This window comes from Gymnoscopelus braueri, assembly GCF_963280865.1.
Source record: "Gymnoscopelus braueri genome assembly, chromosome: 13".
In the NCBI taxonomy this organism is placed as follows: Eukaryota; Metazoa; Chordata; class Actinopteri; order Myctophiformes; family Myctophidae; genus Gymnoscopelus; species Gymnoscopelus braueri.
Genome location: NC_137615.1, coordinates 46,210,304 through 46,223,306, shown reverse-complemented (window position 1 = coordinate 46,223,306; position 13,003 = coordinate 46,210,304). Strand labels below are relative to the sequence as shown.

General features: G+C 40.1%; 1 protein-coding gene across 1 annotated transcript in view; it reads left to right on the top strand.

The window, feature by feature from the left end:
* Positions 1 to 241: 241 nt before the first annotated feature.
* Positions 242 to 13,003, top strand: part of LOC308098546 (ceramide synthase-like) — a 28,259-nt gene continuing 15,497 nt past the window's right edge. Inside the window, exons 1-3 of the mRNA XM_080446944.1 lie at positions 242 to 416; positions 1,082 to 1,657; positions 12,799 to 12,882. Coding sequence (XP_080303070.1) covers positions 1,539 to 1,657; positions 12,799 to 12,882 — 203 coding nt within the window. The 5' untranslated portion in view covers positions 242 to 416; positions 1,082 to 1,538. The remainder of the gene's footprint in view (positions 417 to 1,081; positions 1,658 to 12,798; positions 12,883 to 13,003) is intronic.

Below are 13,003 nucleotides of genomic sequence, written 5' to 3'. Positions count from 1 at the left end.
CAAGTTAGAGTATGGAGATGAGAGGTTTCTGCCCTGACAGCGACAATTTGTTTGTTCCTGGATCTGTTTGTGGACACTGACCAGGCCCGTCTTTCTGTTCTCTCTCCCTCTAGTGTCCGGTGTATGGCGAGGGCGGCCTCACCTGGTGTAGGAAACACCGTCTGACGCAGGAGGCTTGTCGGTCACAGCATCCCTCTGTGTACATAGCATACTCTCAGCTCATGTAGTGTAACCTAAAACCCCCACGGCAGCCCTGTTCTGCTCCCACGGAACGATCCCAAATTAGCCTGCAGCCTTTATACTATTGCATGCCCCCCCCCCCAACCAACCAACCAACCTACCAACCAACGAACCAACCGCACAAAAGGGAAAGCCAGACTCATCGTTGCTCTACACACCCTGCTTAACAATCAGAGGTACATTCATTCACTTCTGGGAAACCACTCACTCACAGACAGTACAATCAAATCAAGAACTGGAGTCATAATAATACATGACAATTATACGATTATCTACAGTGTATAGCACTTTTCAAAAGTAAAGGTTTACAAAGGGCCTAAAGTAAAATAAGGTAATAAAACTGCATAAAAAAACAACATCCAGTGGTGGAAAAAGTACTCAAATGTTTTACTTAAGTAAAAGTGTCAATACTGCAATGTAGAAGCACTCTGTTTCAAGTAAAAGTCCGGAATTCAAAATTTACTTGAGTAGAAGTACAAAAGTATTGGTATCAAAATGTACTTAAAGTACCAAAAGTAAAAGTATTGAAATGTTTGAAAATAGCAGATCGCGTTGTGAGCTCGGCTATTTTCAAATATCCTGTATATGAAATAGGGCTAAAAGTGTATGTTTCATAATATCATAATTTATATCTGAAAAGTAACTAGTAACTAAAGTTTTCAAATAATGGTAGTGGAGTAAAAGTACAATATTTGCCTCTGAGATGTAGTGGAGTAGAAGAAAAAGTAATTGGAAATACTCAAGTAGTACAGTACTTAAGTAAATGTACTTAGTTACTTTCCACCACTGCAAGCAAAACAGTGCAAACTACTCATTGAATCCACCTCCTGCTTCCCCACAGATTTCCCCAGCCTGTGGATTTGAACCAGCCGACCCTCCAGTTTGTGCGACCTCACACCTCCAGCCACGCCCATCCTGACCGGTCTCTTCTTCAAGCTGTCCTGGAAACTGAGCCGGCGGCGGTGGCGGGCGGCCCCGTTTGTGTCAGTGTGCAGAAACCTGGACATCGCGGTTGCCCCCACTGAGCGGATAACAGCTCAGGTCCCCCCACGGCTGAGTCACATGGCAGCATGCCACGCCCAACTGAGCCTCTCGGTCAAGCTGGGATCTCTCTGCTCAGACGGCAGCTAGTCGGCGCGTAATGCTGCCAGCACGTCACGCCGTGTGTGTGTGAGACCCTGGGCACCACACATACACACACGCGCGCACACACACACACACACACACGCACGCGCACGCGCACGCGCACACACACACACACACACACACAAACACACACGCACAGACACACAGGTACCATGTTGGCCCTTCTGACTGCCGGTTCCGTCTTCTTCCCCGGTCTGTTCTTGCTGTCTAAGCACAGCCTGAAGCGCTTGTTGGGATGGAGCGAGGGAGATGCTGCCACTGTGTCTGCGAGGTAAGACCACACACACACACACACACACTCAGTCACGCACGTACAGTACTCATGTACACACATATAGAGCAGTGGTCAAGGATCCCCAAATCGATATGTATTTGGCTGCGGACACCCATCTGAAAAGGTTTTGTGCCAGGGATACCCAGAAGAGAAGAGTTATGTTTTTTTGTTTTTTATCAAAATTATTAAAAATTATTTAACATTTTCAAAATTATTTAAAACTGTAAAAGATTATTAATATTTTCCAAAGATTTTAAAAAATAGCAGATGTGCAAGCTCGCAGATCTGCTATTTTTGAATAGCCAACATATAAATGGATAAAGTGGTTATTGGTTAAAATGATTGTGACGCTATATTAACTACATTATGGAACCCCCCCCCCGAGGACCCCTGGGGGTCCCCGGACCCCACTTTGAGAACCAATGATATAGAGAATACACACTATGCATTATGCCAGTGGTTCGACTCAACCTGTGGGCCAGTGCCCACTGGTGGGCCCGTGATGATATTGCAAGTGGGCCCCCTAATAATTGGCAAAACACTGCGATTTGAATGATAACAACATTCATACTTTAAAGGAATGATGTAAAAACAAAAAGTCATGGTATGTACCTTGAGAAGTGAAAGAGGACCTGGCTAAGATATGTATGCACTTCATTTAGGAGAGAATATCTCAACTGTTCTTGGCTAATATGACCCCAGGGAACAGCTTAGGAACTGTGAGTAATTCTCTATCTGGGACGAAATACCCGAAATGACCACGCCCTTTTAAAAAATGACCATAACCTTACTTCCAACTACTTCCAACATGGCTCTATCTGCTAAACCGTTGGAGCTACAGATTAACTGAGGTGCTCAAAATGTTCAGAATACTTATGTTTAGGGAAAAACATAGAAAAGTGTAAAATTTCTAATTTGATATTTTATGACAGGACAGCTAAAAGAAACCTCTAAAAACGTATTACAGTCCTGGGCCATAGGGCTATTATTGCGCGAATCAATTTAAAAGCACCACATTTGTCCCAGATGTATATAATTTAGCAAGGTTGGCCGAGCCAGCGACCTTCGGGGTCATTATAGTGGCCAAATCCAATATGGCTGCCACCTGACAAAGTTTTTGGCTATACCGTTTGAACCACATGAGCTACGAATGCAAACTTGGTATCTGAATCATGTTTTTTGGGCGGTGAAACCGCCCTATAAGTGAGATTTGGAAAAATGTACATTTTCCTGCGCTGTGATCTGGGCCCAGGAAATTTGTAGAATTATCCTGCGCTGTGATTGGCCAATCACAATCTATTCAGGACTGTGATTGGCCAGTGTCACATGACACATGTGCATAGCCCTATATAAGCAACCATAACTTGAAAAAAACCAAAAATTGGTTTTTTTCAAGTTATGGTTTCGTCCATCATAAAGAGTGTTTCAATAAATGTATTTATTTTTTGTACATGATTGGTCGACTCCATTCAGTATTGTGATTAGCTAGCAAGACACCGCCCACTTCACACAGGGTGTGATTTTTTTAATTAGAAACATGTTTGAATGCTTATCTTTATGATTTAATCTATCTAGAGGACTCTAGATAGATTCTAGAGGATTTCTTTATCACAAATATGGCCACTATGTTATGAAACAACCAATGTATCTTACCGATTTTATTGAAACAATAGAATGATTTAAGAGTAGAACTCATTCCTAATGATACAGCCACCGCTAGTAACAATGTGCAACAATGCTCAGCATACAATGTATGTAATGTAATATTCTGTACACCTTTGACTAGTATGACATCATACTAGTCAAATAGAATTGTTTACAATATGTTTATATCACATTATGGTCTTGGTGTTACAACAGCAACAGCTTTACTGGCATCTGCAAGATGGGTCCAGTAAGGTAAGTCTTAAGGTCCTTACACACCGGGGGCGATTTTTTCATGTGAATAATACGTTTTTTTTTTTTTAAACTTATAAAGTCAATGCAAGCTTCCACATCAGTTTCGCAGAGCGAAAAAGCGTCTTTTATTTATTCGGACAGGTCCGAATTTTGCGTATATTCGCATAATCGCCGGTGTGTAATGACCTTTAGTCATGGAGTCCCAGTACCAGCCCAACCTATTGAAATCTGGGATAATAGTTGTTGGACGGAGGTTGTCTGATTCCAATATAAGCTGGTCTGCAGCAGTGCCCTTTTTTACATGCTGAATCAGTGCAGCTTGGGTGGGAGGAATGTTCTTGAGGGACTTGGTACTATTTGAGAAAAGCCACTGTCTGGCTTCATCTACTCTGCTGTGTATATGATGACGACCATACACTCCAATCTTTGGACATGGAAATCGGAGTTGATCTTTTCAGGCTCCAAGGTGAGGGTGACCAGGGTTTCTGTGAGATACCTGCACTCCTTCCCATAGTAAGGGAAGGCTGATGTTGGTCAAATGGTACCAAGTCCCTTGAGAACCTTCCTCCCGTCCAAGCTGCACTGATTCAGCATGTCAGAACCTGGGAACCTTACTGGACCCATCTAGGAGATGCCAGTAAAGCTTGCTCCATCCTCCTCCAGAGTCCTCCACTGTGACTGCAAAACTCATTTAGTGGACGTAGCAAATGCTGCAAAACCTGGGGTCTGTTGCATCTCGATATATATAGATGTTGTATGATTAGGGCATAAAAAAAACAGTCATCACCCTGAGGAATCAAAAGGACTGAGCACATGCAACTTATGATTCTGTGTGTGTGTGTGTGTGTGTGTGTGCGTGCGTGCGTGCGTGCGTGCGTGCGTGCGTGCGTGCGTGCGTGCGTGCGTGCGTGCGTGCGTGCGTGCGTGCGTGCGTGCGTGCGTGCTTATTTAGATCCCCATTAGCTACTACCTTAGCAGCAGCTACTCTTCCTGGGGTCCACGATATGGTGTAGTAAATCATTGCATAAATACATCTTAATGATACCTCAACAACCATAGTTACAATTTCAGATATACTATATCGAAACATTAAACAGTGTGCAGTATGTGTTAGCCATAATCAAAAAGAATATTCCATGAGATATTTATTTCATTTCTTTTTAAAGTCAGATTTACTTGTTGCCTGTATGAGTTGTAATGGAAGACTATGCAGCTCTTTCATTGCTCTATATATTACTGTGTGTTGCATTGAATTATTTTTGAGATGGGAAGCGTAAAAATACCTTGCGATGAATGTCTGGTGTTATAGGTGTATTCATCAGAGCTAAACTTAAGGCGGCCATACAGGACAAGCCAGGACATGTGTGTGTCTGTGTGTGTGTGTGTGTGTGTGTGTGTGTGTGTGTGTGTGTGTGTGTGTGTGTGTGTGTGTGTGTGTGTGTGTGTGTGTGTGTGTGTGTGTGTGTGTGTGTGTGTATGTATCAGTTATTGCCGTGCTGTTCTGTTGTTGTAGTAACACCAAGACAAATTCCTAGCAACCATTTGTTGTTTAGAAATTAACTTGTCTGATTCTAATCTAAATATTGTTCAAATTCCATACGCCTTTGGCTATTATGATAGTATTACATTTTTGCTTAATTGATGCACTCAATCTGGATGAAACTTTGTTACATAACATGTTTGGTACAGTGGCCATATTTGTAATAAGCAAGTCAGAGCGCTTAATCATAAATATGAGCATTCCAATGTGTTTCTAATGCTCAAAAAGCATAAAATAGAAGATTAAGGTAATTAAAACTAATTTTCAGATTGTCGCCATCTTTGAAATATGCAAAATAGAGGTCCACCCACACCCAGTCATAAAGATAAGCATTCCAACATGTTTCCAGTTGTCAAAAAAGATTTAGACACCAAGTTTGCATTTATAGCTCATCTGGTTCAAAAGTTGTGTCTAAAACCTTTTTCAATGATGACCCGGAGCGTTGCTGGCCCAGGTACCCTTGCTAAATCATTAGAGCATGCCCTGGGTTGCATCAATTTAGGTGCTTTTAGATTGATTCATATCCCTATGGCCCTGGACTGTAATACGGTGGCAGTGTTTTTCAGCTGTTCTGACATAAAATATCAAATTAGAAATTTTACACTTTTCTATGTTTCCCTAAACATAAGTATTCTGAACATTTTGAGCACCTCAGTAAATCTGTGTAGCTCCAACGGTTTAGCAGATAGAGCCATGTTGGAAGTAGTGCACCGGTTATGGTCATTTAAAAAAGGGCGTGGTCATTTTCGGGTATTTCGTCCCCGATAGATAATTACTCACAATTCCTAAGTTGTTCCCTGGGGTCATATTAGCCAAGAACAGTTGAGATATTCTCTCCTATATTAAGTGCATGCATATCTTAGCCAGGTCCTAGACTAATTATGATACTTCTAAATAGGAACTATGTTAGTTCCATTTATCCAGGGCGGAACACAATCGATTGATTGATCATATTCATAACGTGTCTGAAAATACACGCAGCCCACCCGTTCGGCAGCGGCTGCCGTGTTAAGTGGTCAAATGGGTGGGCCGCGAATGCTTTTGAGATCTTCAAGTGTGCTCTGATCCAGAAAAGGTTGAGAACCACTCACTGCATTATGCATCAACAACACCAGGTTTGCTCATTTTGGCCACAGTTCACCTTTCTGTGTAGCTGACCTGAAAGTTGAACAATGAGTTTTAACCACCAAGCCTTATACATTTTGTTCTATGACGAATAGCAAAGATTGCATAGTGTCTTAGCTATTCTTGACAATTCAGATTTTGTTTTTTATTTTTTTGTGTGCGTGGGCGAGAGGATTTTCACCTTTAATAACATGGACAAAATAGGGATGCCATATTCAAAGTTCAAATATTCAACAGTTTTCTGAAAAACGTATGTTGCTATATCAGTGGTGCTCAAACTTTTTCATGTCAAAATGATATGTATTTGGCCGTGGACCCCCATCTCAAAATACTTTGTTCCAGGGACCCCCAGGAGCAAAGATTTGAGTTAAAAAAATATCTCTTTAAAAATATATTCAAAGATTTGCACACATTTTCACGATTTTTCAAGAATAGCAGATCTATCAGAGCTTTACCGGTCTTAATGGGTTAAAGAATGTCTTCTTGACTTGAGGGAATGTATTCAGCCATTGACCTACACACAACACTAACATGATATCAGTTGCATATCTTCTTCTTTCATATCCTATATCTTGGGCCCGACGGATGGAAGTGTTGGTGTGATTTAGATATTATATTACTGTCATGATTTGCAGTTCCGGACAACATTATCACCAACCTTGCATTTTGTGTATATAGCACAAAATACACGATAGACATTATCACATATCACATTTATTTTTGAATTTGACAGCCCATTATAGAACACACATTTTTAACTTAGGACACTATGAAATATTAAACATAGATTTAAGGGTTTCACAGATGGAACATAACATTGGCCATGACAACATTATAGATGGTGTGCTCTGAAACTTTGTCAATATTGACTGCTGCCAACTTTTTCTTTTGGTCACCATCAATTATGCATCTTGCACCTTTCTGCAAACAGCAAGGTTTCCTGCTCAAGTGCTTATATTTTTTACCATTGAGCTAATAGAGACTCTATTAGCTCAATGGCCTGCTTGCTCAGGGGATAAATTGAATCTTGACCAAATAGGTCAAAATTCGTGTCAGATCCTGTGTCTAGGTGAGACCTTGACCTTTGACAGGATCGAAATGTCTCAATAGAAGAGCAGGGAGACAAAATACAACCACCCGATTGTATAAGTTATACTGTATTGTATTAACATACTCTACAATAGAGATTGGACACAATTACATTTTATTCATTAAAAAAAAGTCACTTTAATAGGTGTGTGTCGACATTTTCTCCACAGTCATTAAAACATTACTGAACTTATCTGAGTACATGAGTCCACATTATCTGAACATCATTACATGGTTAATACATTATTGTACACTAGAAGTTTGTTCATAAATCAACCTCTTCTCCGGGGACTATTCACGGCTAAACCTTTCAGATCAATCCCTGCTAGAAAATGCATTAAAACGCTAAAATACATTTGACAAAACCCCATTGCAAAGGGACATTGAGTGTCTTGGGTTACTTATCTCAAGCAAGTTTCAAAGTCTCTTCAACTTGATTTCCATACTGTACTGAAATTAATGGATGGCTCCCCGGAAGAGAAAACAATGGTATGATTTGCAAAGTGGTCGGCAGTTACGTCAAGTACTCAGTGAATTATAGTCAAGAAGATAAATGCCCCAGACCAGCATGGTCCTTTTAATTCACTGCCACTGACGTAATAAACGTAATTATTCCCGTTTACCAATGCTGCCACTGACGTAAATGTTTTTTTTTTTTTTTTTTTTTTTGACCCAAAGACCAAGGAGATATGATTTTTCGAAGATCTAGACTCCCATCCACTTCCTTGTTAACTTAAAACTTAAAAATTCTGTATCTCGGCTCCTGAGTACTTTTTTTTTTTCGATGAAAAATCTCTGGCAGTGGGCAAACGCGGCCAACCCACTTCCTGTTGCATCTCGATATATATAGATGTTGTATGATTAGGGCATAAAAAAAACAGTCATCACCCTGAGGAATCAAAAGGACTGAGCACATGCAACTTATGATTCTGTGTGTGTGTGTGTGTGTGTGTGTGCGTGCGTGCGTGCGTGCGTGCGTGCGTGCGTGCGTGCGTGCGTGCGTGCGTGCGTGCGTGCGTGCGTGCGTGCTTATTTAGATCCCCATTAGCTACTACCTTAGCAGCAGCTACTCTTCCTGGGGTCCACGATATGGTGTAGTAAATCATTGCATAAATACATCTTAATGATACCTCAACAACCATAGTTACAATTTCAGATATACTATATCGAAACATTAAACAGTGTGCAGTATGTGTTAGCCATAATCAAAAAGAATATTCCATGAGATATTTATTTCATTTCTTTTTAAAGTCAGATTTACTTGTTGCCTGTATGAGTTGTAATGGAAGACTATGCAGCTCTTTCATTGCTCTATATATTACTGTGTGTTGCATTGAATTATTTTTGAGATGGGAAGCGTAAAAATACCTTGCGATGAATGTCTGGTGTTATAGGTGTATTCATCAGAGCTAAACTTAAGGCGGCCATACAGGACAAGCCAGGACATGTGTGTGTCTGTGTGTGTGTGTGTGTGTGTGTGTGTGTGTGTGTGTGTGTGTGTGTGTGTGTGTGTGTGTGTGTGTGTGTGTGTGTGTGTGTGTGTGTGTGTGTGTGTGTGTGTGTGTGTGTGTGTATGTATCAGTTATTGCCGTGCTGTTCTGTTGTTGTAGTAACACCAAGACAAATTCCTAGCAACCATTTGTTGTTTAGAAATTAACTTGTCTGATTCTAATCTTGTCTGATTCATTAAAACTTGTCTGATTCACTTTGAGCTGCATTTCATGTCATGAAAGGTGCTATACAAATAAAGTTTATTATTATTATTATTATTAATCTAAATATTGTTCAAATTCCATACGCCTTTGGCTATTATGATAGTATTACATTTTTGCTTAATTGATGCACTCAATCTGGATGAAACTTTGTTACATAACATGTTTGGTACAGTGGCCATATTTGTAATAAGCAAGTCAGAGCGCTTAATCATAAATATGAGCATTCCAATGTGTTTCTAATGCTCAAAAAGCATAAAATAGAAGATTAAGGTAATTAAAACTAATTTTCAGATTGTCGCCATCTTTGAAATATGCAAAATAGAGGTCCACCCACACCCAGTCATAAAGATAAGCATTCCAACATGTTTCCAGTTGTCAAAAAAGATTTAGACACCAAGTTTGCATTTATAGCTCATCTGGTTCAAAAGTTGTGTCTAAAACCTTTTTCAATGATGACCCGGAGCGTTGCTGGCCCAGGTACCCTTGCTAAATCATTAGAGCATGCCCTGGGTTGCATCAATTTAGGTGCTTTTAGATTGATTCATATCCCTATGGCCCTGGACTGTAATACGGTGGCAGTGTTTTTCAGCTGTTCTGACATAAAATATCAAATTAGAAATTTTACACTTTTCTATGTTTCCCTAAACATAAGTATTCTGAACATTTTGAGCACCTCAGTAAATCTGTGTAGCTCCAACGGTTTAGCAGATAGAGCCATGTTGGAAGTAGTGCACCGGTTATGGTCATTTAAAAAAGGGCGTGGTCATTTTCGGGTATTTCGTCCCCGATAGATAATTACTCACAATTCCTAAGTTGTTCCCTGGGGTCATATTAGCCAAGAACAGTTGAGATATTCTCTCCTATATTAAGTGCATGCATATCTTAGCCAGGTCCTAGACTAATTATGATACTTCTAAATAGGAACTATGTTAGTTCCATTTATCCAGGGCGGAACACAATCGATTGATTGATCATATTCATAACGTGTCTGAAAATACACGCAGCCCACCCGTTCGGCAGCGGCTGCCGTGTTAAGTGGTCAAATGGGTGGGCCGCGAATGCTTTTGAGATCTTCAAGTGTGCTCTGATCCAGAAAAGGTTGAGAACCACTCACTGCATTATGCATCAACAACACCAGGTTTGCTCATTTTGGCCACAGTTCACCTTTCTGTGTAGCTGACCTGAAAGTTGAACAATGAGTTTTAACCACCAAGCCTTATACATTTTGTTCTATGACGAATAGCAAAGATTGCATAGTGTCTTAGCTATTCTTGACAATTCAGATTTTGTTTTTTATTTTTTTTGTGTGCGTGGGCGAGAGGATTTTCACCTTTAATAACATGGACAAAATAGGGATGCCATATTCAAAGTTCAAATATTCAACAGTTTTCTGAAAAACGTATGTTGCTATATCAGTGGTGCTCAAACTTTTTCATGTCAAAATGATATGTATTTGGCCGTGGACCCCCATCTCAAAATACTTTGTTCCAGGGACCCCCAGGAGCAAAGATTTGAGTTAAAAAAATATCTCTTTAAAAATATATTCAAAGATTTGCACACATTTTCACGATTTTTCAAGAATAGCAGATCTATCAGAGCTTTACCGGTCTTAATGGGTTAAAGAATGTCTTCTTGACTTGAGGGAATGTATTCAGCCATTGACCTACACACAACACTAACATGATATCAGTTGCATATCTTCTTCTTTCATATCCTATATCTTGGGCCCGACGGATGGAAGTGTTGGTGTGATTTAGATATTATATTACTGTCATGATTTGCAGTTCCGGACAACATTATCACCAACCTTGCATTTTGTGTATATAGCACAAAATACACGATAGACATTATCACATATCACATTTATTTTTGAATTTGACAGCCCATTATAGAACACACATTTTTAACTTAGGACACTATGAAATATTAAACATAGATTTAAGGGTTTCACAGATGGAACATAACATTGGCCATGACAACATTATAGATGGTGTGCTCTGAAACTTTGTCAATATTGACTGCTGCCAACTTTTTCTTTTGGTCACCATCAATTATGCATCTTGCACCTTTCTGCAAACAGCAAGGTTTCCTGCTCAAGTGCTTATATTTTTTACCATTGAGCTAATAGAGACTCTATTAGCTCAATGGCCTGCTTGCTCAGGGGATAAATTGAATCTTGACCAAATAGGTCAAAATTCGTGTCAGATCCTGTGTCTAGGTGAGACCTTGACCTTTGACAGGATCGAAATGTCTCAATAGAAGAGCAGGGAGACAAAATACAACCACCCGATTGTATAAGTTATACTGTATTGTATTAACATACTCTACAATAGAGATTGGACACAATTACATTTTATTCATTAAAAAAAAGTCACTTTAATAGGTGTGTGTCGACATTTTCTCCACAGTCATTAAAACATTACTGAACTTATCTGAGTACATGAGTCCACATTATCTGAACATCATTACATGGTTAATACATTATTGTACACTAGAAGTTTGTTCATAAATCAACCTCTTCTCCGGGGACTATTCACGGCTAAACCTTTCAGATCAATCCCTGCTAGAAAATGCATTAAAACGCTAAAATACATTTGACAAAACCCCATTGCAAAGGGACATTGAGTGTCTTGGGTTACTTATCTCAAGCAAGTTTCAAAGTCTCTTCAACTTGATTTCCATACTGTACTGAAATTAATGGATGGCTCCCCGGAAGAGAAAACAATGGTATGATTTGCAAAGTGGTCGGCAGTTACGTCAAGTACTCAGTGAATTATAGTCAAGAAGATAAATGCCCCAGACCAGCATGGTCCTTTTAATTCACTGCCACTGACGTAATAAACGTAATTATTCCCGTTTACCAATGCTGCCACTGACGTAAATGTTTTTTTTTTTTTTTTTTTTTTGACCCAAAGACCAAGGAGATATGATTTTTCGAAGATCTAGACTCCCATCCACTTCCTTGTTAACTTAAAACTTAAAAATTCTGTATCTCGGCTCCTGAGTACTTTTTTTTTTTCGATGAAAAATCTCTGGCAGTGGGCAAACGCGGCCAGCAATAATTGTGGCAGTGAATGAGTTAAGACAGTGGTTCTCAAAGTGTGGTCCGTGGACCCCCAGAGGCCTTGAGGGGGTCCAGGGGGACCCCGGCAAAATGAGGAACTCTTTAACTCTATTTTCTACTTCTTTTAAGTTTCAACCACTTAAACGATAGTTTTGTGAAGTTGTGACGCATTGTGACACATTGTGAGCTTGTAGATCTCTAATGTTCCTCCCAGATTATGGATGCTGGTCTTCAAGTGGTTTAAGATGGGGGTTAAGATACATATCAAATGGCCAAATATATATCAATTTGACTTGACATGAAAATGTTTGCTTTAACCCATTAAAACCCGGAAAGCATCTGTGTCATTTTAGATTTTCGTGTTGGCTATCCAAAAATAACAGAAGCTTACAGCGCGGCACTGAACATTTTTGAAAAATCTTGAAAGTGTGAGAACAACAAGGCATTTATAGAATCGGCCTCGGGGTCTTAATGGGTTAATATTTCATTGACTTTACTTTCAGTACTTTCGGTTCATACAGTGATTAAACGAAGCACAATAATTACAATAATGCATGTAGCGAAATTGGACACTGTAATAATTGGCAGGCCCCAGGGGCGTGCCCGCGCCCTGCCCTGAGGCCTGTGCACCTCCTGGCGTCATGCCACCGCTGCTGAGGCAGACAACAGTAGACCTGATGGTGCCAATCTTTTCCTTGTTTGTCAGAGTGGTGTCGTCCATCCAGGCTGTGATGGCTTCCTCAGCAGGATGCATCATCATGTCCTCCTGTAAGGACGTCATGAACGACCAGTAAGTATGAAATGTGTTCCTGTACTCTTTGTTGTTGTTGTTGTTGTGGTGGTTTTGTGTTTTGCCATAAAATGGCCTAGTGTTGGTTATGGAGGCTATTCTGTGACTGTTAATGATGATG